At 28.1% G+C, this 27,903-nt stretch overlaps 2 protein-coding genes across 3 annotated transcripts in view; one reads left to right on the forward strand and one right to left on the reverse strand.

Moving 5' to 3' along the window:
* Positions 1-27,443, forward strand: LOC123266032 (neuroendocrine convertase 2). The gene is made up of 12 exons (XM_044730062.1): positions 1-740; positions 7,118-7,222; positions 9,070-9,337; positions 10,462-10,499; positions 17,991-18,067; positions 18,322-18,586; positions 18,933-19,145; positions 21,368-21,468; positions 21,702-21,935; positions 24,612-24,776; positions 26,134-26,251; positions 26,748-27,443. The coding sequence occupies exons 1-12, from the start codon at positions 321-323 to the stop codon at positions 26,910-26,912; spliced, it is 2,169 nt and encodes a 722-aa protein (XP_044585997.1). The 5' UTR covers positions 1-320; the 3' UTR covers positions 26,913-27,443.
* LOC123265979 overlaps positions 1-27,903 on the reverse strand; it is a 172,222-nt gene that overhangs the window by 63,250 nt on the left and 81,069 nt on the right. Inside the window, exon 1 of one of the 2 annotated variants that reach the window (XM_044730003.1) lies at positions 19,917-20,043. The exons of the other annotated variant lie outside the window; for it this stretch is intronic. The gene's annotated coding sequence lies outside the window, so the exon portion shown is untranslated. Of the gene's footprint in view, positions 1-19,916; positions 20,044-27,903 lie in introns of those variants that run through there. 2 annotated transcript variants of the gene reach the window in all.

Below are 27,903 nucleotides of genomic sequence, written 5' to 3' on the forward strand. Positions count from 1 at the left end.
CTAGTCGGACTAGACCCCTAGGTACAGTAGAACTTAGCCGTAGGGGGTGGTCGTTGTCAAAACTGTAGTCGTAGTACAAAATACATAGTGCGAAATAGTTACAATGGTGGTAGTGTTCAGAGGTGTGTGATGCCGGATTTGTCGTACCTGCATTGCCAATACCATACACCGCGCAAGTTTAACCACCAGCACGGGTACATATCACTCACACATCCCTATACATATACATACACTCGTACAAAACGTGAGCAGAGGGTTGGCAAGCTTGTTACCGACTGTCAGAGGAGCCAAGGCACACTAGCAGTCAGATTCGAACGAGCATGAAGAAAACACGCGTCTATTTTGACGCGATCCACGATGACACTTGTGTTACCACTGACCTTGCTCCGTATCATTCATCAACAACAATTAATAACAACTTTATTGATTCTCAGAGAAGAGAAACAAAGCTAGATAATTCGAGACCGTTTTTTAATCAACATTCTAACTCGTCTTGTTTTTATTTAAATGAGTATCATCCTAATTGTAAAATGCGCGTTTACAGTAATAAAAAATACAATCAGTTATTTAATTACTTCAATTTAATAACGATTTTTGGTTTGGTGGTTTTTGGTTTCCAAACAGTAAATGCTAAGCCAGAGGTATTCACAAATGCATTTTTGGTAAAGATGAAACAACCTCTTGTTAGACATCTAGCTGATCAAGTTGCTCAGCGAAATGGATTTGTTAATTTTGGTCCGGTAAGTTTTTTTACTTCTCATTTATTTATAAACTATTATTAATCTTTCATATTTGTCTTTTTATTAGTGTAATTAATGTATCTACGGTGCATATGTTGTGTATGAAGTGAAAGAGTTTCCGTAGTTACGGTTTGGACAAACACAGCTGTTATAAACATAGTCACTTTCTATTGTATACAGAATAAGAAAAGTTTTTAATTAAATTCGTTTCTTTTTAAATAAAAGTTTTGTATATTAGTTTAAGCAAATGAAAATATTCAATAAATTTAACTGGATGTTTAGAATTCTAAACAATTCATGGAATAAAATGTTTCCTTTATTTTTTATTGGAAAAAAGTATAATCATTGGAAATAAGTATTGGTTTCTTTTATTTTTCTCTAAAAGCTGTCAATTGGAGGTGTTTCTCATTTACATTCTTTTTGTATTGAAGATATTATGCAATTTCATTTATATTCCAAGAATCACATAACTTTATTGTTTTAGACATGATTAAATTTTCAAAGCCTCGATTTTTATAGTATAAAATTCAAATAAATTTTTTTGAAGTCGTTTATAATTATGAGTGACAATGTTTTTATTTTTTTTTAATTTAAAAATTTTGTAATAAATTTCAATTATTAGTAAGTTAAAAAATATTTAAAGAATTCGTTTTTTTTTAAATTGTAAAAATTTCAGAAAGTAACAAAATTTATAAATAATTATTAAAGTCACTTAGAAATATGAATCGATATTATTCAGCTTAGATTGTTGTTTAAAAGCAATCCAAGTAATGTTTAGCTTGAACATATTCGAACTATGAGCATTATCTTAAAGAGCATTTTACTTCTTTTCATTCTAAGAATGTTTGGCATTGACCATAGACAACTATTCTAAGCTAAGCGTAATAGCAGGTAATTTATCCAGATAATCTCGAGTAGTTTATTTTATGATATCAAAACCAGAAATACTTAGAGAAAATTACTTGATAAAATGTCATGAGCTCGATACCAATTTTAGCTTATATCTTTGCTCACCACTCCACTTAAAATACTTTTTCTCTTTAGCATCTCTGGCAATTTACTGGACTATCACGCAATGAATATAAACAATTTTATTATAGTATTAACATAAACAGTGTTTAGATTTTTTCATTTACATTCACAATTTGTAAAGTTTTACTTCATTTTTAATTAAAACTTTACCAGCTTCTGAGACGTAAAACATTTTTATCATCATAACAAAACAAGTTTATGTTAATATACATTACAATGTTTGATGTCATGTAATTTTTGTAAAATAATAATTATAGTTTATTATTGTCCGAGTTTAATAAATCGATTCTATTAATAATGAATAATGATAATAATATCATTACATATTGTGGTGGAAATGTAATTTATTAGCTTAATTAAACTCTAAATACATATCAATTTGAATGATAGTTTCATTATGTATTTATTAAGTTATCAAAGTTTGGATGAATAATTGTCTACACATAAGTCATAATAATAACATTAATGTTCACAGCTTGGGAATATTTTTTTTTTTCAAAGCGTGGGATAAAATATTCGCTTTGTTGAAGTTACTAGATTTCTTTTTTATTCTTTTTGGAATTTAATCAATAATAAATTATAGAAGTAAAACCAATCGATAATAAATATCGAATAAATAACTCTTTTAAAACGATCATCTTGTATTCTGGGTTTACTTTTTTTTCTATTTGATCAGAATAAATTTTTCCACAAATATAAACTAAAGAAATAAATAATGATATAACCAAAGAATTGTTTTCATGATAATAAAAAATGATCCGTTATATGGAAAAATTCCATTTAGACATTATGAGGGTGAATCCCAAAACCCCAAGAGCCAATTTTGATAACAGAAATATGATTTTCTATAACTTGTTCTTAATAACTTGAAAAATCTTTTCGCTGTACGAAAAAAAAATATCAAAATATAATATTTATTGTGTTTTTAACGTGCAATATTTACCACTAGTATTTAAAAACAAATCAATAGCTGAAACATTGTTTATTTAAGATTAAGTGGTTGTTGAAGTAAATAAAAGTAGGTCAATAGACCAGCATCCATGCACATTTCGGAAGTACATTTAAGAAAATAATCATAGTAATAAATTCCAAAAATTATAAATTTTTAGTAGAAGTCAAGAATCAGGAGTATTCATTTATTAATTGATTTTTGAGAGTGGTATATTGTTACACTGATGAAAAAATAAACATTATTTAAAAAGAGAAATCTTGAACTAAAAAAACTTTTTTTTGAGACTTGACATACCTACATATAATTTTATGGTCCTAGGTAGTGTTGAAAATACCCGACGGTGGTTGCTAAATCATCTCCTTACAAGAGAATTAAGTTTGAGATGTTGAGTTTTAAAATAAGAATCATTTTTTTACTTTTTTTGAGAGCTTATCTGTCATTGATTTTTAGTTTGATCGACTTAACCAATCTTTTTTTTTTTTTTTTTTAACACATTTCAAGAATAAAACAATCGACGCATTGGGATGAATAACTTTTTCGTTATCATGAAAAGCCTAATACGAATATGAAAATTTTTTCACAGACAGTGAGTAGGAGTTAGAAGTAGAAAATTAAACGGTTATGAGTAATAGTAAAGGAACAAAAATACACTCTCGTAATCGAAAGTTATGAAAGCGTAGGATTTGATGCAAACAACAAGGTAAAAATAACACCACCCTTTCGGGTTAAACCTATCATATAGTTTTCTAGGGTATGATTTTCTTCAGATGAAGCTAAATAGTATATTGTGTGACTAGGGATGAAATAAAACGATTTCAGACCAGTGAAGTTGCCTGCCCGAGCGAAGCGAGGGCTGGCATCACTTGGTCTGAAATCGTGTTTCATCCCGCGTCACACATTATATTTTTCATATAAGTTGCATTAAAAATGCTAGTTTCAATGTCTGAAGCCAACCAGAACTAGATAGTTTCAGATGAACAGCGAAAATACCATTTTATTATGAAATTTATAATAAAATAGAAACTAATAGTTTATTTTTTACCAAACATTATTCGTAAATTGACAAGTTTTCTTTTATCATTCTTATTTATGCTTAGTAACAGAATTATAATATGTCAGTACAGTTAACGGTTAGAATGACAATTATAAAGGTATAAAATAAACAAACAATTGATAGGATTGAAAATAAAGCTGCAACTTCACCTCGCGGACAGAAAATCGTCATTTTCTGTCCGCCGGGAAGAAATAATTAATACCTGCCCGGCACAGTCGCATTGGTCTGAAATTGTCTAGTTTCGGTTGGCTCAACAGGCATTGAAACTCACATTTTCAATGCAGGTTATATGAAAAATAATTTGAAACCATCAATATAATCTGAAGAAATTATTTGAATGAAATGAGTTAGTTCATATGAATGTATCTTGATAAAATTGATAAATAAAAATAAAAATTGATTTTGAATAAAATGATATTGTTATTTAATAAGCGAAAAAATGAATAATTGTCATTAATTAAAGCTAATATGTTATTCGTTGGAATGTATAAATGACGAGGATAAGTTAACATGATCAAGTTTATTATAAATCATTGATAACACGTATTAATAGCTTATTTCTGCAAAGATTTAGTTTAAAGCAAACTTAGGCGGTAAATCACTGTAAAATTTTCAGTGTATAGATAAATTTGGGTAGTAAATTTGTCGAGCTGCAGAAATTAATGGTTATATCAGCTTTTAGTCCATCCTAAACTGTATTTATTGATGGCAATCTGCATTCGCTGGAAAATTTCCTCTCGATTGCTATAATTAATTGGTTATTATGAAGGAAAAATTATCTATGTAATTTTCGCAAACTTCAATTATCGGTTATTACTTGGATATAACTTTATTATGATCATTATTATTTTTATTTTTTTTTTTTTATGAAATCGTTTTATAAATGGAATAAATAATTCGTTTTAATACTGAAATAAACGGCAGCGGTTATTGTGGCTTCATTTGCAGGGAGCAATTAAAATTCTTAAATTAATTCGATGACAAGGGATTAAAACATTAAATGGAAGAAAACAATTGGAAAAATAAAATAGTAATTTTTTCATGAGAAACATCAAATTTTTATCGAATCAATGTGTTATTTCCCAAAGGAAATATTTAGCAAGCGCAAATAATTATTCGCGGAATTGGAGATAATTCAGTATACTGATTTGCGGTTGAGTGAAATCGAGTAATCAGTTCAAGAAGATAAATATTTAAGCTGACAAATTGATAAGATTGGTTAGGTGACTAGTAAACATAAATTCATTGATTCAAAAATAATCTAAATAATTTTCAATTGATTTTACGACATTTAAATCAGTTTTTTATAATAAAATTATATGGATTTTATTTTATTTTATGGTTTAGTAATATATCAAAGGATCTCAGCATTTCAAAAGAATTTTTTTACGCTTAGAAGTACATTCAAATAAAGTTAAATGTTTCACCTTTCAAAGATTGAAATAAAAAACCTGACTTCTTTTCAGCCTTTGAGTGCACAAAACAATGTTAAAATTATTTCAAAAGGTATTAAATTTTTTCAAATAAAAAAGATTTGAAAATTTTTTCCTGTTTTTCTGGTTAAGGTTATATTTTGGACTTAAAAAAATTATTTGTCACACAAAAGAGATAAATTTGAGTAGATAAACTTCTTGAATATTTAAACTATTTTTAGTATGTGAATGAAAATGTTGTTCTATCAGAGTTTTATTATTATTGTATATATGAAGAAAATTCATGCTGAATTCCTGAGGGGTTTTTGCATAAAAAGCTTGAGCTTATGAAACGATCATAAAGTTCGATGTGAATATTTGATGAACGCTCAATAAAGGCGTATTTTTACGTCCAAGTAGTGACTACTATTTTTAAAATCTTTATACAATATTCATACCGATATTCTTACTTCTCATGAAGCATAAAGTGTTATCACTGTTTTTTTATTTCCTGAAAAATTGAAGGATGCAATAAACAAAATGTTCTATATTTTTTTATTTTAAAAATCAAAATATATAAATGTTGAGTAGTTTGGAGGAGTAATAAATTAACTGTGAAACTAACAATTTGTTTAATGAATAATTGGAAATTAGTATCATAAGATTGTATTGATTAATAGGAAAGTTGAGCTTTACTGAAAAGTTTAGAGTTAAGTTGCGTCGCGTCATATAACTTAATACTCAATCGTCCAAAGTATCAGGTTGATATCTGCATACATGCGGGTCAGTCTCTTAATACCTAGTATCTCAAAATACGTGTCTGGTAAGGTCAGTAACCTGAGTTTGCTAATTTTTAATTTTGCATAGTTAATTGTCCTCAAGTAAACTTTCATGAATATATTTATCGATTTATAATTTGTTGAGAAATTTGTTTGAAGAAGCTTTGTAGCTCTGACTCGTGTTCTTCCGTCACAAAGTTTAATAAATAAAAAAAAAAAGAAATTGAAGCTTCAGATTTATGAATGAATAATCTTTCTGCATTATATATTTCATGTACTAAATAGCAAAAAATTAAATCCGGCTTAAAGAAATGCAAAAAGTATTATAGATGACCTTTTATTATCATGGCAAAATACACAGTAGATTTTTTTCTGAATGCTTACATGTTCTATGTCTACATATTTATATTATTACATTTGTTTCATTCCGTCTAGATTTTTTTCTATTGATTAAAAAAAAAACAGTATATCAGTTAATATTATACCTCACATTTATTTAAAATTTATGCCGACACATAAATTTACTCAGCTAGTTTGAAGAAATATGCTTTTTTTTTTTTTTTTAATCAGAAATTGAATTATTATTTTAATTAATAGAACAGATTCGTATAAGTCAGTGCGCTAATTACTTCGACTTATGTAATGGAATTGTACGATGACATTTACTTGGTAATGTAATTAATTTTAATTATAGGAGATAAATTTATTTGATTTTAATTAATTGAAAAAAAAATTGAGATGTATCTGATATTTATTAATTTTTTTTTATTAAAACGGAAATGAATTTTATTATTTATTTATTGTGTGGAAGTAATTTTCAAGTACATTTTCTTAGTGATTAGATTGTGCTGCGTAGGAGAGAAAAAAAAAGCTCGTGAGTAAAATCAATAGCGATACATGCGAGCTATGATAAATGTAGTGGAATTGGAAGTTTTATATAAAATACCTTGTAGAGAAAACATTTATTGATACTTTTTCATCCGTCTAGAGTCTAGAAAAACATTCTATACTTTTTTTGGATGCTCTATTGTTGTGTGATTTAAATCTAAAAAATTTATTTGGTTATTATTATCGTTTATTTTCGGATAAAATTATTCAATGATTGTATTCAAATTGAAATTTAAGTTATTAATTTTTTTTTGCTAAAGGTCTTGGGAAGCCAGACGGAATATCATTTTGTTCATACTGCTCTGCCACATGCAAGAACTAAGAGGTCTGTGCCTCACACAAGACGACTTAAGATAGATCCCTTGGTAAGTAGTTTTTTTTTCTTCACAACTTTATAATCTAGTTTCGAAAACTTTTTTGTGGACGGTTCTATTGAAATACCACTAATTTTATTTGTGTCTGTTGATATTACGATAGAATTTAGTTATTGCGAGAAAGAAAAATTGATAAGAAAGTTTGTTACTAACTCTTTAGTACCTGTTATTAATAGAACATAATAATAATCGATTTACAACAAAATTTATCAGATTAATGCATGCATTTTATTTTTAAACGAGTTACACTGGTAGAAGAATTTATTAACTGTCAGTAAATTTATTTATTTGGAAACAATTTAATGTTTTATTAAATATTGTCAACTATTTTTTAACTTTCAATAAACATTTTTTTGAAAAAGAAGTACATTTATTAACATTCAACAAATATTTCACAATTATAAAAATTTGAAACTATGAGTTGATGTGAGATTTTCGCAGACAATGTCTCAACTTATTTCTCTGGGTATGGCAACATATGACGTCAACAGTTGTCAGATGTTCCAAGACATTAGGGCATCGTATGACGTCACAAGATATTGAACTCATACGAAAAATGTGCTTGTAATACAAAGAATTTAATCGAAACTTTTTTGGATTATTTATCACTCATATATTTTTCCCAAGGTACTACAACACATGACGTCATATGAGACAATGAAAGACGTCACAAGATACCTTAAGACGTCATACAAAATGAACCGTCTCAAACATTATTTGATTGAATCAAATGACAAACGTCGATATTACAAAGTTTTCAAGTAAAGAGTAAATTACATTAAACTTGTAAGCTTTTCATAAATATCACTGCTGTCTTGCGCATTGAATAAATACAGTCAATTTACTTTCCACATTAACCGTTATTCATTAAGTTATAAGTTATAACTTTATTACTACAGAAATCAAAACAAAAATATAGATAAGTGAAGCTTGATTGTATAAGTACTTGGAATAATATTTCTCTGTTGATTTAAAAAAGCTGTCTTTTTTCTTTTTTCAATCAAGCATTTAAGTAAAGTTAATGGAAAATAAAGAAAAAGTAATGTAAAGTATATATGCTTTAGCAAGTTATGTAAATTTTGTCGTTGAAAAACGCTACCGTAAGGTTTCAAAGTTAAAATAAATTTCAGAATATCAGAGAGAATATTACAATAATTATTAAAAATTACTGAAATAAAAGATAAGACTGGAAATAGTGACATGAGGTGATACTTTTTTCATAAAAGTCGAATAAACCAGGATTATTCTAAATTGCCAGGTAGTTTCAGTAACAAGTTTTCTGTATAATTTTACCATTTTTTCTTCGTAACTTTTCAAATCCTTATCAACTGAACATAAACTAAAGGATTTTCATATTTGTTAAGGTATCATCAGATTGACATCTATACGATTCTCGTGAAGAAATTTTCAAAGTCCATATACGGCCAATTTTCAAATCTTGCCATAGATAGGTTGATTTGGTTATATATAACTATATATGGAAATGAAAAAAAAAAATTTATTATAATTTTTCAATTTTTTATTTTATAAATCTGAGGTGGAAAAAATTTTCTAAAATAAAATATAAAAATCTTTTCTTCAGATCTCATAAAAGAACAATTTTTTTTTTTTTTTTTTAGAAAAAATTAGACAGAAATCAATAATTTTTCAATTTTTGGAAATTTTCAATATATTAAATCTGAAAAACTCGATGTCTGACCTAGTAAATCAAAGCGCCATTGATATTAATTTAAGTTATTAATTTTTTCTTTTGTGTAATAGGTAGATTATAAAAATTTTTTATCTTCAATGTGATAAATAATGATAATGATAATAAAATATAATCGATTAATCTCTAGGTACACACGGCAGTACAGCAGATGGGTTTCAAGCGTGTAAAGCGGGGATATCGTCCCTTAAGTGTCGATAATCTCGTGCCATCATACGATAGAAAATTAATTAAAGAGCAGGCAAGTCAGGATCCAACGGATCCATACTTTCAATACCAGTGGTATCTTAAAAATACTGGACAAAATGGGGGAAAACCGAGACTCGACCTTAACGTAGAAGCAGCCTGGGCTCAGGGTGTTACGGGAAAAAATGTTACGACTGCCATTATGGACGATGGTGAGTCATCAATTACAGATTATTTATTATTATTACCGTTGTTATAAACTAACAATACCCTGCGACTACCAAGAACTAATACTATAAGAAACCGAAAGGGCTCATTAGTAAACTTGCCCTCCATTTTTAGAAGCAACTTTCTTTATGGCTTTACGTGATCAGAAAACTTGAGATTAGGTTTCTTTTCACGTTCATGACAAATGGGGCTATGTGGAAAAACTTATCAAAAAAGATAACCTTGACCTATACTAGTGAATGTTGAAATTTAGATACGCTGAAACTTCGGTTGTTATTTCCATTTTTTTTTTTTTTGTAATCAAATCAGGTTCCCATTCAAAGAGAAAGAAATTCACAACTTTGAAGGATTTTTGAACTTTTTAGTGAATTTAATTTAGTTATCTCAGAAATTTATTCTGAAATTAATGTTTTAAAGTTTAGAAACGTCGTTTGTTTTATTAATTGAGGAGATTGAAATTTTAATGATATTAGAGTGTGGGGAAATGAATCAATGTTAATTTTTTGAAAATGAGGTAAATTGCTATTTTAATCAAAATGTTGATTATGATTTTACAGTAAATAATATTTTTTAATTAATTTAAGTTATAATTTTAAGAAAAATTGGTATAATTGAAAGTTCTTATAAAAATAAATCCATAAACATAAAAAATTTCAAAACCAATTTTTCTATTTTTTACCGTAATTATATAGAATTTTGAAAAAGTTTGAACGAGAAACACAAGTTTCAAATGTGTTATGTTACTGCTAATTTTTTATTAACTTTGCAAACTTTTTTAAAACTCAACAAGTGATACTACATTAATTAAATTATGTATTAATATGAATTACCGAACACAGTGCTACATACATAGCTAAATTGCACAATTATTATTAATAGCCAAACAGTTAATATTACACATCCGTCACACGTCAAATACGTCATCTTTTTTCTTATAATTTCTTTTTAATATCCAACACATATAAGCCAGTATTATTATGATTAATTTTCGTTGAAAATGATCTCAAATTTTGAAGCTCAAAATTTTTTAATTCACTAATGTGACTTGTAATTCTTTTAAAAATTATTTTCCTTAAAAATTATAAATAAAAAATAAAAATTGTTTCAGGTGTCGATTATATGCACCCGGATATAAAGTATAATTACGTAAGTACTCGAATACCTTTATTTTAGTCATTTAATCAATAATTGCTCAACTGTGTATAATGATTCAAATAATATATATTTAAATTAATACCGCGTATACATTGACGTCACTGAATATTATAGCATCCTTTTTAGATAAAGATTATAACAATAGTGGGCGTTAAATTTTGGTATTAAAAATTACATTTATCTGATATAATAATTTTCATAATATTAATATTTATATTACATTCAAGCTAAAACTAAAACCCTACGTCTTTGTATTTTTTCAATACAATTCTCGCTTAATACCAATACAAGTAAAAGTCCAGGCATATCCGCGCATATAAGTATAAATGCGGGGATAACGAAAATTACCATTTACTTCCAGGATGATTACAGCCAATGTTGTTATGTGTAGGCATTGCAATATCAAAGTTAATACCTTCTCTATTTAATTCTATTAGCTATGAGTCATGGTACTCTTGACCTTATAACAATGAAAATTTTATCTCGTAATTTTTATTCTCCTAGCATAGTATATTCACACTGCACAACCCTGAATGATCTATTCATATTCATGTTCACGCGTTGTTCTTCTGCATTGAGGAAAATGTATTCCGTTCTCTCCAAGTTTTCAATGAGGTTCTTTTTTTATTTTATTATAAATAAATAAAAGAGACTTCGTTAAAAAACTTTTTGTTATTTAAACATCGTGTCTTTTAGAAAAGAGTAAACCAGTTAATAGAATTTTTTAAAATTCAACACTGCGGTATGATTCGAATCTTTGTTCACTTTATTCTGATTCGAAGCTAGAAACTACCACAAACGCAAATAAAGGTTTGAATCATATTCATTCAAATATAGACTCGTAATCTAGCCTAAAAACCGCATAAAACTGAATGACACACCTCTACATGTACGTCTCAATTAATCGAAGACAAAGAAGTATTCTATATGTCATAAGTTATAAAATAGCCAAAGAATATAATTGGACATTTATGGATTTTTATTTTGAAAAAATGCTTTATCATGGCAATAGCCTGCACGATTCCTAATAAATCAGTCAATCAGTCAGTATCAGAAAATTTTCGAATAATTCCCGAATACCCGAGTCGAAATTTAGAGCCCATTTAGAACCTTCTAAAATCGGATCTATTTCGGACTTAGGGGCTCAAACTAGAGCCTGTTTCCATGTTTAAGTAGGTCCATCAAGAAGAAAAATTTTTTTAGTTAATAAATTTAATTTTTTAATTATTGATGGAAATTTTAATTAAATAATTGATAGAAAAATCAATTTTTAATAAATATAATTTTCGTGTCATTTTGAGTTCTCCCAGCTCAAAAATCTGATAGAAGTTTAATAAAACACTATTTTTTGAATTTTTAAATTGCAATAACTTTTGAATGAATGAACCGATTTCTACACGGTTGGCGGCATTCGACGTAGTTTTTGAAGCCCCACAAAGAATCTTTCAGTTTAAATTGATCGAACTAGGAATTTCGAAGTAATTCCGAAAAAATACTTTTTTTGGTTTTCTTTCGACAACGATAACTAACTAACGAATCAACTGATTTTGACCGGGTTGGTTGCGATCAACGTAGTTTTTTGATTAAGAGCTGATTAGTTTTTAGAATCGATCGGTAAATCCGTTTAAAAGTTATTCCAAAAGAACCACATTTGAAAAAAATTTTTTTTTTATTTTTTTGAGATTTCTCACTTTTCTCAATTTTTTAATTTCGATAGACACAAAAAAAATTAATACCATAAACTCAGTAAAAGGCCAAAAAAGTAAGACAAGTTGAAAAACTCATATGATAATATTTTCTGAAGGTGGCCCATTTTGCCCCACATTTTCAATTTTTTATTTTCAATAAACAGAACAAATTAATGTCAAATACTTGGCAAAGGACTAAAAAAAACGTAAAATCAGAGAAAAACATTAAGGATTTCAACATTTTTGTCTTAATAGGTCCGTTTTGCCCCTTCCCCCTTCTCTTACTTAATGATTAATTAACTTTAGATTTTCCATTGAATGGCCAAGACTAAGTTATCCAGTCTTGACCCAAGCCTAGCACACCATTAAATAACCAGAGCTAGATGAGCCAGTCTTGGTTCAAGTCTGGTTCACCAAAGGAACGGCCGAGACTGAGTTGTTCAGTCTTGGCGCAAGCTTGGCCCCGTCGTTCAACTCTAGGGACTCCTACACAGAAAAAAAGGTTCACTTGAGCCAAGAAAATATTTTTCTTCCTAATTATTTTCTTAAGCGAAAAAAAAAATTTTTTTTAACACAAGAAATTTCACTTATTCCAACAAAATTCATTGTCTTGCTTTAAGAAATACGTATCTTGATCCAAGAAAATTTATTTAAGTCAAGAAAATCTTCTTGTTTTAAGAAAATTCGGCCTCTTACTTCAAAAAATTTAGTTCTTGATAGAAGTAAATTTTCTAGTCTTGAGAAAATTTCTCTCTTACTCCAAAAAATGAAAATATAAAGATAGAAGTAAACTTTCATTTACATTTTTATTGATTAACATGTCAAATGGGAAGATCAAATAATATTTCATCATTTGTTTTCATTTAATATGTATAATTGCACGCTAAAATAATATAAAATGGGTATCAAATATTCAAGAGAAAAATTTTCTCAAGGTGAGAAAATTTTTTTCTCAGCTGAAGTAAGTGGCGCTGCTTCCCTAAAGTATCTAAAAATCTTGATCAAATACAAAAACTTATTGTAACAAGTATTTATGATAATTTGAATTAAGAACAAATGACTTCCACCAAGAATAGAATTTCAAGAAAAATTTTTACTTCGGCCTTCCTTCAGGCACCCGAAAATTTTCTTGAGCCAAGAATTTTGTTCTCCAGTCAAGAAATTTTTCTTTCTGTGTACATGGGTTAGTTCATATTATTTTACTTTTTAATTTTTAATTTTTAATTTTTTATGTCATGAATAATTTAATTGTAGTTAATGAAAATTTATGAAGAGGCTAATGTTGACGGACTTGAGGGTTCATAATCGGACCTTTCGGTAAATGTTCGGATCTGTAGGTTCAAAATCGGAGCTATGGGACTACAGGGCTCTCAGTCGGATCTATTTCGGACTAAAGGGTTCTATATAGGCTCTAAATTTCGACTCGGGATGGTTCGAAAAATTCGCGAATCATCGAAATATTACTGGATCTTCTATTGTTTCCAATTTGAATTTCATTACATCGTGTATAAAAATATTATATTTATAAATTTATTTATTCACTAGCTGTTAACTGCCCGCTCCACTGAGCACTTTATAGAATTGTATTTTTAGATTTAGACATGAAATTTAATTGAAGTATTGTTTTGACGCACAGATTTCAAATTCCATCAGATTGGCCTGTACCTTTTAACCATGTAATTATTCTAGCTAATATTCATTGTAACGTTTAATATGCAATCACTGTAACATTCCCGTAGCTTTCTTTAAAAAATGAATAGTAATTGACACGATGAAAAAAATTTAAAATGAGCATTGAAAGTTTCAGTTAAAGTAATTGCAGGTCTCATAAGTGAAGTTGAAATCTGCCTAGCTTAAAGTGCGACGAATTTTCTGTTAATACAAATTTTTTCATAGATTTTATACATATGATATTTCTCATAATTGTGAAATATATAAAATAAATAAAAAATTCACATCCTTTGAATACCCACACAAATTTTTCCATAGATTTTATACATATGATATTTCTCATAATTGTGAAATATATAAAATAAATAAAAAATTCATGTGGGTATCCAAATAAAAGCTCTCGATGATTTTATATCTTGATAAATGTCAATAATTAAGAAATGACGTTGTATTTTGTCCATTGATGATATTTTTAACGATATAAGCTCATCCTAGAGTTACACTTATCAAGACCTTTCAGTTGAACACCCACATGAATTTTATATATTTCACAAATATGAGAAATATCATATATATAAAATGTATGGAAAAATTCATGTGCGTACTCAAATGAACGGTTCCGATGAGCTTAACTTCAAAATGAGCTTATATCATAAAAAATGTCAATAATTAAGAAATACAATTTGTAAAAAATATTGATAAATTCAATTGTCGATAATAAACATGTTGGCAAAAGCGCGCTCGATTTTCTAGTTTTTTATATAAAATAGATGTCACGGAAAAAATTTGTATTAACAGAAAATTCGTCGCACTTTAAGCTAGGCAAATTTCAACTTCACTTATGAGACCTGCAATTACTTCAACTGAAACTTTCAATGCTCATTTTAAATTTTTTTCTTCATGTCAATTACTATTCATTTTTGAAAGAAAGCCACGGGAATGTTACAGTAATTGCATATTAAACGTTACAATGAATATTAGTTAGAATAATTACATGGTTAAAAGGTACAGGCCAATCCGATGGAAATTGAAATCTGTGCAAGTCAAAACAATACTCCAATTGAATTTCGTGTCTAGATCTAAAAATACAATTCTATAAAGTGCTCAGTGGAGCGGGCAGTTAACAGCTAGTGAATAAATAAATTTATAAATATAATATTTTTATACACGATCTAATGGAATTCAAATTGGAAACAATAGAAGATCCAGTAATATTTCGATGATTCGCGAATTTTTCGAACTATTCGGGAATTATTCGAAAATTTTCGAATTGTTCGAAACTTTTCGAATTATTCGTCGAATTTCGAATAATTCGAAAATTCGAATTATTCGATTCGAATTTCGAATCAAATATTAATATTCGATTCGGAACGAATAATTCGTAAGTTCGAATTACTCGCACACCCCTACAGTCAATTCGTTAAAAAAAGTACACTATAATGGCTGTTATCTTGTTTGGTAAATTCATTGTATGGCCAAAGCAATAACATCCTTTTGGGGCTATTAAAAGTGATGTGATTCAGCAATTATTTATTTTTTCATACATCCTACTTCGCTGGACTGATGTTATAAAAAAATATATAGGGTATATGATAAAAGTTTAGTTAGTAAAATTTATCTGTTGGCTTTTATGAAATATACACTGATAAAAAAAAATTGATTTGATTCATTATAATTTGATTTTGTTACATTAGGGAGTAAAATTATTTTGAAGGTTTTTATTATTTTAAAAAATTCTTAATCCAAAAAAGTAATCTTTTACTGCGTTTAAGAATTTTTCAGCTTGATTCAAGACAAAGAAACACTTTAAACTAATTTTTTTTTTTTTCATTTTATTGTTTGTTGCGACAGATTCATGAATATAATTTAGAAAGTTATAGAAAATGTATTTTTTAATTTCGAAGTCAATAAAATTTTTATTCAAAATTTTTAGTTATCAATTTGTAGAGTAGCATATTATTTTTTTCGTTGGAGAACATGTATTGCACGACTCATGATGCGAAGCATCAGAGAGTGCTTTACGATCGAAAAATTTTTTTCACCTCATTTTAGCAACTATTTTTAGTATTATAGCCTTGTTAGTTCACGGAATCAAGATATTTTGCATACTATTGTCGAGATAATTTAATGGAGATTAATTCCATACTTTCTAAAAATTGATTTACTGCAATAGAAACGGAAAAAAACATCAAAATAGGTCAAAAAATTTTCCTGTCCGTCATGTATGAAACCCCGGAAACACTGTAACTTGTGAAAAAATCAATTATTTGAGTTAAATTTTTTTTTTTAAGTTCTAATCGACGATTGTAGGTCACTGAATGCGAATGGTTAATTAATTCAGTGTCGTTTAATTACAGTTAATAAAAAACGAAAACTACAAGACTGTATATCTATATATATCCATGTAAAATTAACATGGATGGTGATATATCTATATCTATAGATATTATGTACATTTTATTCCACCAGGGGCGCTTGTGCAGTACCTTCCTACTACAGCTGTTTTTTTGGCAATTAATTTTGAACGACTTAAGTTTTTTTTTTTTTTTTTTTTTATATTTCATAATTAAATGAGCATTATGAGTCGTGCACTTTTGGATTTTCCAAACTTTTTCGTTTTTTAATGGCTGAAAAATTAAATCTCCAAATCTAAACAACTACTTTTGCTTTAATTTTTTCTGTAGAACATCATTTTTGATAGACAGATTTAAACAAAACTTGTTTCGTTGAACTGATTAAAATTATAATACTTACCAATTCAATTTTTATTGCATTTGCACCTACAAGGTTTTGAGGCCAAAGAGTTGATTCGATTTTTAATTTTTTTAGAAATTTTTGATTTTTAAAGTTACATCCCCGCGTGTTTATAGTAAGTCAGAGTAACTCAGATAACGCTTTGAAACTCTCTTTTATTAGTTCTTCCTATCTTTAATTCAATATAATTTATATTTCCCTTGTGAGTAAAATTTTGAATAATAAGTAAAGTTTTGTTTAATTCAAAAAATGTGATTGTGAAATCGAATGGTATAACATCGTATTAAAAATTGGATTAAAATAAAGATACCTTATCTCACGGATCACAGGAGTATCATAAAGGGATTTGGAATAAAAGACTTTGTTTTCAAGACTTCAGAGTGTTTCATAACGTAGGACATCCCGTAGGGATTCACACGAAATTCGATCCAAGTTATTTCGAAGAGATAATATAAAAATAATTTCGAAATTAAATATTGTTTTATTTTGGTTATAAAACAATCGATATTTTAAGAGTGCGTAATATGGCTAATAGTGTACTAAATTAATAGCAACAAAAAAAAATAATTTTACTATTAATATGTTGATGTCTATTAATAGATAATTAATAGATATGTATTTATGTATAATTTCATGCTATTATATCACAATACAATAATCTGTATATACTATATATATGTAATAATTAAGAGATTAATGTGTCTTCTGGTAACGTTATTAGTACCTGTATAATCCTAATTAGATCATAATTAAATTTGAGCCATTTTTCATTTCGAGAATTACCTCAATTACGTTTAAAGATGAGTAAAGTACGGTAATTAATCAAGAATGAGGTACCAGCTTAAGTTTACAATTTTTTAAGTTAAACATTTAAAAAAATCTATGAAAGTTCGTTTCTTTTTTAATTTTTCTTAATAAAGAAGCTGAGTCTTATTTTGTAAGAGCACATTTTATTCATGAAAATTATAAAATTTCGGCATATAAATATTTTTTAAATTATTTTTATTTTTTTGTAGATGAATGATAATTCATTTAAATATTTTGATAGAAAGTAAATAAAAATTAATTTGATTGTCAATAATCCAAATAAAAACAAATCATTTAAATGTTATGAAATACTTTTGATAAAAATAAATCTAATCAGCGTCAGTTAAAATTTATTCTATGTTAACAATGCAACTCATTTTTTCTATGTAAACTGTTTTTAACAAAAAAATTATCTCGATTTTAAACAAAATTAAATAATAACTATTTAATCACTCTATTATTATTTGATAGTTATTTTTGACTTTTACTTACTTGACAAAATATTTTAAAATCATTCTAAATTATAAAAAAAAAAATTAATAACTGTTTATTTTTGTTTCAGAATGCGGAAGCATCGTATGACTTTAGTAGCAATGATCCTTATCCATATCCTAGATACACAGATGATTGGTTCAATAGGTAAATAAATTTGTTTTATAAGAATATATAATAATTTAAAAGAAACTCGATAAAACTCAAGTTATGATTTTAATAAATCTCAAACAATAAAAATAATAATAATGGTATGACCGTAAAAGTAACTGTTTCTTCTTTTAGAGTGAACTTTTATTTATTGTTAACCACTCTAATGAATCCATTATCGACACCAAAGTTTGCGAAAAGCTGGAAGAAGTATAAAATTATATTAACAAAAGAAACTTAATATATTTCAGCCACGGAACGAGATGTGCTGGAGAAGTGGCTGCAGCACGTGACAATGGAGTTTGCGGAGTCGGGGTAGCGTACGATTCAAAAGTTGCTGGAATTCGTATGCTCGACCAGCCGTACATGACCGATTTGATCGAAGCAAATAGCATGGGTCATGAACCGGATCTTATTGATATTTACAGCGCCTCTTGGGGACCCACTGACGACGGAAAAACAGTCGATGGCCCGAGAAATGCAACTATGCGAGCCATCGTCCGTGGAGTTAATGAAGTATGATATCAAGTAAACAGTTTAGTTCTATAAAAAAGCTCAACTCTATAAAAAAAGTTTAATTACACGGCAGTGAATTTTGAGTTGAGAATTTCTAGCTTTTGAGCAAATATTTAACTCGATTAAACACAATGAATTTTAGCTTTTTTGCTTTTACTGCTAACGCGAAAATGTCTGTTGTTTTAGTACTTCAGCAAATAAAATTTTTGATTAAAATGCATCCTCAAAAAATGGTCAATAAAAAAAGATGACAAGTGGAATTTTATAGAACATAAATGAATAAATAAATAAATAAATGTCAAGGGAAAAAATAAATATTTATTTAACTATTGTAATATTTTTTTAGGGTCGGCGAGGATTAGGAAATATTTATGTGTGGGCTTCAGGTGACGGAGGTGAAGAAGATGATTGCAATTGCGATGGTTATGCGGCGAGCATGTGGACAGTTAGTATTAATAGTGCAATAAACGTTGGCCAAAATGCTCATTATGATGAGAGCTGCTCGAGTACACTCGCATCGACATTCAGCAATGGCGCTAAGGATCCGAATACTGGAGTGGTAAATATGTTTGTTCTATTTTAATTATCCTAACAGCTGAGATTATATTTGCTGAGTGCTTTTTCGTGTGGTTTATATTGAATTAGCCCTTTCGAAGCTTTTGATGGCTCGTTGAGTGATGTTATTTCAATATTAAATTTATGACATTTACAAGAGAACATTCGATAAACTGTTTGATGGATATTTTGCATAATTTAAATTGATTTCTATAATTGTATAATTTTGTACATACAATTCGTGATGTTTGAAAATAATTCTCTTGTAATGAAAAAGTAATTTAATTAATTTATGAATTTAAATAATTGAATCAATCAATTATTCCGATACAAATGTGAAAAATAAATTATGACAAATTTATTAAAATTATTTTTCATTTTTTTTTTCTAAAAAGTTTATACGTCAATTCACATGTTTTATTGAAAATGAATTTGATTTATGAAAATCGAAAGCATGATTTTAATTTTAGATCTTAACTCTCTTGCAAGAAAATAATTAAGCAATCATGCACTTTCAGAAATTTTTAATACTACTTTTGATCAAAAAATAATATACGGGTATATTAAGCCATATAAGAAAATTTTTTCACAGGCTGTTTTTTGAGTAATTCAAATTTTAGAGTGCTTTGAAATAAACTTATCAATTGATCGAACCATGTCAAATAGATGTTTTAATGTATTAGCGTATCAGATTTATGGATCAAATTTAATTTCGTGTTGTTATTGTCCTCAAAGTTATAGTTATAGTGATAATCATAATTATAGTGAGACTCACCAACAGATATGTTGACATTGAAAGGACCGATGTATCCTGCTCTCTCACATTCAGAGTATTGAACGGCTTCGTGCGAAACATAAATTGGAACGACGGTTAACAAGAAGACAGTAATACCATGACGTGACTGAAAATGTAATTTTCGTATGAATAATAATGAATGTAGGGAGGAAAATTCGCGACTACACGTTTTACGTTTTTGAGATTATTTATAAATTTATAATACATTATTTTTGCAAGATATTATATTCAACGGAGCATATATACTTTAAATTTATAGCATAGAGCAAAATAAACAGTTTATTAATTTTATGTACACCGAAATATTATATTTGAAAACGTATTCAGTTTTCAGAACATTGTAGATGAAAAACTTTAAAATATTAGTTTTTAAGTATCTATTAAGAAATATATAAGAAAAATATTTTGTATTATTTTTTTTATCAAGTAGATATTTTATTTACTTTGATAAGGTTTATATATGGATTTTATAAAATGTTCATTTTATTATTCTTTAGTCGAAATCTTTTTTATTACAAACAAAGGATGAAAACTCAAGCCTTCTTATAAATTTATTATTACTTTTAGTTTAGGGACAGAGGGGACGAAATGAGCTTAGATAAATGCTGATTTTTATATATTTTCACAAATTTCAGTATAATTACTTTAACAAGTTAAATTGAGTGGTTCTGTATACCTTTCTGAGTGCGTAAGTGTGCGTTTAGTTCAATATAACTAACGAATCATAAATTATAAATTTTATTTAAGCAAATAATTAATAACTTGCGATATTTAAATTCAAGTTTCAAAGTAACTGTTAAAATGAAAAAAATATTTACATTCAGTTTCTACTGAATTTTAACTTAATTAAATTTGTTTATTCTTTCTATTTTAAAAAACTGCAGTAGTTTAGTAGGAACAAGAAATATATTAAATATCATTTTATATAAAATCCAGTTACTTAACAAATAATCCAGACTACTTTCTAATTAAAGAAACGTGAATTTTTTAATTAAATAGTCAAATAATTTTACTAATTATTTTTTTATAAAATGACAGAAAGAATCATTTTTATAACTAAGTTAGTTTTTCACGTCTTTATCGGTCTGCCTAATGATATTTTGTTTCACTAAATGTAAATGGAAAATTTAATTTTACTAAAAATCGTGACAATTAACAGACGAATGAAGATGTGAAAAACTAATTAAATTATTTAAAATACTTCAGTCGTGAAAAAATATTTAAAAACAATAATTTATTCTTCGGAAAGTCTATTTCAATTTTTATTGATCTATTAAATCATTGGAAAATAAAATCACAAATAAAAACATAAATAGCTGTTTAAAAAATTACTAAAAAATATTACTACATTTATGAATGCAAATATTGAAAATACAAAATAAAAAACCAGTGAATGATAGTAATAATGGAGATATTTAAAAACATTACAGGCGACGACAGATCTTTATGGAAAATGCACAACAACTCATAGCGGGACGTCAGCAGCTGCGCCAGAAGCTGCTGGGGTATTCGCGTTGGCACTTGAAGCAAAGTGAGTATACAGCATTTGCATAGTAATAGTATAATTAGTTCTTTTACCGGCAACGAATACGCTTTTACAGTATCGTTCAATGCGTTTATCAATAAAATGTATGCATATAAAAAGTTTCATTTCCTTTCAACGAGATCGTTAAGTTTTTAAATAAAAGCTCTCTGTTGAAGGAATTTCGGGCTAGTAATAGAAGGAGTATCTATATAATTATGCAAATTATTATTTAATTTCAGTCCTACGCTCACATGGAGAGATATTCAGCACCTGACGGTGTTAACATCTAAAAGGAACTCTCTTTTCGATGCAAAAGGCCGATTTCACTGGACTATGAACGGTGTGGGGCTCGAATTTAATCATTTATTCGGTTACGGCGTCCTCGATGCCGGCGCTATGGTTGCTTTGGCTAAAAAATGGCAGACAGTTCCTCCACGATATCATTGTCAAGCTGGATCTGTTTTGACTAATTTGTGAGTATTTTTTTTTAATTTATTATGACATTCTTGTTACTTATTTTATTGTTGAGGAATTAAATATTTTATTAACCCTTAACTGTATCGTCGTAAAATATTTTGTACAGCAGTAACATATTCGAGACGGGAATGATGAGTACTCAAGTTTTAATTTAAAACTTTTATTTGTAATTAAAGTTTAGGAATACTTAAAAATGAACATATATACAAATTTAACAACGCTGCAATAAACTTGGCGATAGGTATAGTAATATAAGATAATAGAATAACATTTTTCATAAACATCCTTTGTCAACGTTTCCTTGTACTATGGACAAATAGATCAATAAAATATTATGATATGAGTTGGTTGTCAGTACGGTGGAGAACTTGACAAATTAATTAACCTGTACATTATTAATTCTATAGTTAAAAGCGTTTTATAATACAGGAGAGACGGTTATAAAGGATTTTTAATTAAAAGTTCGCGATATGAGAGGATATAAAAGTCCAATTTATAGTTATCGGGACAGGTAGATTCTAGTGGAATATTCTCGTGAGAGTTTTATTTTTGTCAAGAAATAATTGAAAAAATCAATGAATCCATTGCGATTTTATTATTATTGTATTGAGTGTTGAAATTATTTTCTTGTACCGAGAGAGAAAGAAAATTTAATTTTTTTTAATTTAATAAGCTTGGATTAATTTTTTAAAAATTTATTTTGACAATTTTCAATTTTTACATCGAACATTTTTAAAATTTGCTTACTAAAAATAGATGAAAAATCCATAAAACTTTATTTATTTAAAATTTCACGACCCATGATTTCTCCCTGAACCATTTTTCTTCACTCTATACTCTTACGGTAAATAAAAACAAAAACTAAACGTATCTTCATGTTAGTTTCTCTTGTTTATTCCTGGTTCTATGTTAGCCATTAGCACCCTTATATTTACACTGACTAAAAACACCAATCTGTCACTTTTTTAAGAGTTTTTTACTTTATCTGATTTCCAAGTAAAGCAGACAAACAAAAATATGAAAAAACTTTCCACCTCTGGCATAAATTTTTCAACTAAAAATTTTTCAGCTTTCATGATATAAATCTAAAAAAATAACTTTGGCAAATCAATTAAAACCCGCCATTTAAACAAAATTATGAAAATAAATATCTACATATTTTGTACTTCTACGTGAGAATTTAAACTTTGCATTCCATTCGTCATACCTCATTTATGATTTATATTACAAATTCAAAGAATTAAAAATCAGATAAATAAAACGTTTTCATACAATGAAGAGTGACGTCAATCATCATGTTTGCAATCTAAAATGATTGTCAATTTAATTTAATTCAATTAATATAATGCACGAGTTTGATTGATGATAGTAGAAAATGATGAAATGGATTAACAATATATACGTATAAAGCTTAAATTAATGTCGCGTACACATAACATGGATGTATTATACTGACGCCGCAATAAACAATATGATTGACGGAGATATTTTAGTCTGCCGTATCAGTTATAAATAATTTTTGTAACACCTAATATTTCATCTCCCAAGAGCGTATTTAGGAGGGTCAGTATCATCAAGGGATTATCGTTGTTTTTTGAGTCTTTCAGATGTGTATTAATAGTTTATCAAAGTAAATATAAAGGTAGTCCAGCAGTCTCGTTAAATTATAGGACACTTTTAACCTCTGATGAATTCACAAGAGACGTGTTATATGCATGTATCATTGAACGAGGATCATTTATCACCAGTAAAGTTTTTCTACTAATTTACACCCTTTTACTCCCTGCTCGTCTCCTCATCCCATCAGACGTTTTTATAGCGACATTACTACACCAACCTTGGCTAGATGGGTTCTCTTGACGTCAACGCTATACGTCACTCACTTTTCCAATGTTATTGACACTCGTTAAATATTCTATTTCTATTTCGGGAATAATATTCGCGATTTAATTGGTAGAAGAACATTGAGTTTCGCTCATTTTATTTTTCCGCGCTTTTGTAAAAATCTGTTACACTAAAATCGATGTGTAGTTTAATTAATTAAAAAGATTTTTCTCATGTTATTTCATACCATGGAATATTTTTACTTTTGTGAAAAAATTAATTAGTGTTACATGAACAGTTTGAATTCAGTGAATGGAAAATTATATACAAACACCGAGAGAATAAATAGTTGAATAATTAATAATTTCAAACAAGTTACACTATATTATATTATATTAGATTAGAAAAGTTTAACAATTAGACCAAGGACGATAATTTAAATATTAACGATGGCGTGATCTTGTAAAATTAACCCAAAAATGTGGTTAATTCAGTATGTAAGGGTTTTACTGCGATCAATATGTCGCCACAATTCCACTACTGAGAATGACACAGTCTGTTTATAAATCTGAACATTACATCACTTAATTAATAATTAATATTAGTGAATTTTCAGTATTTCAAGTCACGACAGCTTTTATTTCTTACGTATAAAACGGGCGACTGAATTTAGAAATTTAAAATATTATCAATTTTTTGTCATAAAAAATTGAATACTTGGGTGGAAATAATTTTTTAAGATTGAATTTTATAATAATTTTTAATCCTTGAAATTTTTCAAGATAACAATCAGAAATTTTTTACTGAATAAATTTTTGCTAACTCTGAAAAATTATTTGTTGATACAGGAAAGTGACGCAAGATAATTCAATTCTGCTGAAAATAAAAACAGACGCGTGTGCTGGCACTGAATCGGCTGTCAACTATCTTGAACATGTACAGGCAGTAATTACAGTAAATGCTACTCGACGGGGTGATTTAGAGCTCTTTCTAACTTCACCCATGGCAACCAGGTAATATTTCTCATCTACTTTATTTTATTATTTATTGCCAAAAGCCATCCATACATTACATCCCACGGTTTCTGATTCTTAGACCTCTCTTCTTTTCTGTCACATTTTTTTTTTTTAGTTCCATTAATCCCTTTGATACATTCACTCTGTACCTAATTCAATAATCTCGATAAAAATTTTTTAACGATTAAATTAAATTTAGAGAAACCGTTTTTAAAGATTTTATGTGTAATTTTTTACTTTGTCTAGTTTTTTTTTTTATTTATTTATTTCGATTTTTACTTGTATACCGCTCTTGGTTTTTACAAGGCTGGGTAGATGGTAGCTGTCGCATTCCGCGAGTTTGGACCCCAGCACCTCTTTATTATTATCACGCGGCTGTGGACAGACTTGTGCTTTCTGTACTGTATTTACCCTATTCCTCACCCCTTTCTATCGGTTGTTGGAATAATGGCGATGGGGAAACCACAGAGAAAACCCATGCCAGTACAGTTCGGCTACCGGAGCGACCCTCGACGGTTGGTGTTGGAACTATTCGAACAACCGTCGGGGCTCGAACCCTCGCCTCACGGCATGATGTGCGAGCGAACTAACGGGATAATGACTTAACCCGCTCGGCCATCATGCCACTATACTTTGTCTAGTTTAAAATAATAAAATTAAAAATGACAATGTGTTTTTTTTTGTTTTTAAATAGCGAAACTGAATAAATTTTTGAAACTATGAATAATGTTTCCTGAATTTTTTTTTAAAGTTATTTTTTACGTGCACGTGTTTAAGTCTTTTGAATTTCATTTTATTTTTCTCTGTTGTTTAAAGTTCAAAAGTTTATTTGTTTCATATAACACACTATATTTCGAAAGGTCATTCTACACAGAGAATTTTTTATTATGTAAATGAAATTCATTTGAGCTTTGTCCACTAGAGTATTAAATATTACGGGTCAGATTGTTTGATAAATGTTATGGTACTCTTTTATTTGCTATTTTAATATCCATAAACACCATCGACTCTTTAAATTTTTCTGTTTGGTTTAACGCCAATTTTATCAGTCGAATCATACATGTTAGTCAAGTAATCTAAATGAAAAATTTCATTACTTTATAGTTAAGACAGTTTTGTCGAATCGTATAAGTACATGCAATCTCCATTCATACTTCAAACTAGTAAGCTCGAAAATTGTTAGTATTTGTTCGAGTTTTAAATAAATCATCGCTACTTTGAAAATCATTGAAAGATAAGAGTTAATTCGAAAAAATATAGGGTTCCGACTCGAGCCTAGATCTTTTTAATTACGCGTCAGGAGCTGTTAAATGTTTTTAAGGATGAAGTTATTAATGATGTTATTTTATTGCAGATCAATGATTTTAAGTAAAAGAATAAATGACGATGACCATCGAGATGGATTCACTAGGTGGCCATTTATGACCACACACACTTGGGGAGAATATCCGCAAGGAACATGGATTCTTGAGGTAATGAAACATTTTTATATAAAATTTATTAACAATTAATATACTTGATGTACAATTAAATATCAATCAGAGGATTTAGTATCAATGAAACTGTTAATTAAATTGAATTTTTTTTTATTTCGCAACTTTTGATATTTCATGCCAATAAATTATAGTAATAAAGTCTCACATTAAGCAGCTTATAAATAATTACCAAAATAACAATAATAATACAAACTTCAATTGAGTACAAATAGTACAGCTGCAATAAAAACATCGCGAAGTAAAAAAAAATCGGACCGAAATCAATAACTTTCCTTTAGAGGAAAATTTTCAATTTTCTTAGTGGGAAGTTAAAAATTACATCTTAATGAAGAGTTTGATTGATTCTAAATCCTCTGACTGTTATTTAATTATTCTATAAAATATTTATTGGTTTTAAAAAAATGAAAAAAAATTTTTTCAATAATTGAGTTTGTAAAAAACAGAATGTTGATTTTAATCAAATATGATACAGGTGAGGTTCAATTCAGACACACCGCAGCACGGATGGATAAAGGAATGGACGTTAATGCTTCATGGTACAAGTGAGCCACCCTATACTGGACTACCCGTCGCCGATCCACATTCAAAACTAGCCGTCGTAAAGAAGGCTCATGAAGAGCGTTCAAGTGCGATGTAACGATCCTTTCCATTGCTATAATTACATTCAAAATTTAAATGGTAGGATTTTAATTTCCGTACCGACACTGGCCCGAACCAATACTCCAGAAATGATTAAACTCTATCTATAACTTGACGTTTTATTATTTTCATTTACTTATTTATAAATATTAATGTCTTCCTTGAAATATTTTATCAACAATATGAAAGACGTGTGATTATATTTGTACACTGTAAAAAATTTCGGTGTAAAGTTGGACCCAGGGACTTTTACACCGCCGTGTAAGTGTGAAATGTCGGTGTAAAATTTCCTCCGTGTGAAATTTTCACTCGTGTAAATTTAACACGGTGTAATTTACTGTTTTACACTATTCCGTGTTATTATTTATAACTTTGAAAATTTAATAACTATTACTAGCAGCCTTGCAGTCTCTATGTGACTGCCGTGACTTGTGAACTATAAATAAATAAAATTTTGGTTTCTTGAATGATGACTTTTGTTGAATTGCACTGTACTTTTTTAACTATTGACGTTTCTAAAGATATAAGCTCATCCCGATGTTACACTCATCAAGAATCTTCATTTAAGTATCCACATCATTTTTTCATATATTTATATATATTATATATAGGTATATATGAAAGATATAGTAAAATACATGTGGGTACTCAAATGAAAAGTCTTGATGAGTAACATCAGGATGAGCTTATATCTTTAAAAATATCAATAATTACGAAATGACCTTGTATCTTGTAAACGATTTACATTTTTAAAGATATAAGCTCATCCCGATATTATACTCATCAAGACCTTTCATTTGAGTACTCACATTAATTTTTCATATATTTATATATATTATATATATATGTATATATGAAAAATATATCAAAATACATGTGAGTACTCAAATAAAAGGTCTTGATGGGTGTAACATCGGGATGAGCTTATATCTTTAAAAATATATAAAAATATATTTAGCACTATAAACATTCGCATTTTTATCAATAGC

Source organism: Cotesia glomerata, linkage group LG1 (genome assembly GCF_020080835.1).
Source record: "Cotesia glomerata isolate CgM1 linkage group LG1, MPM_Cglom_v2.3, whole genome shotgun sequence".
Classification (NCBI taxonomy): Eukaryota; Metazoa; Arthropoda; class Insecta; order Hymenoptera; family Braconidae; genus Cotesia; species Cotesia glomerata.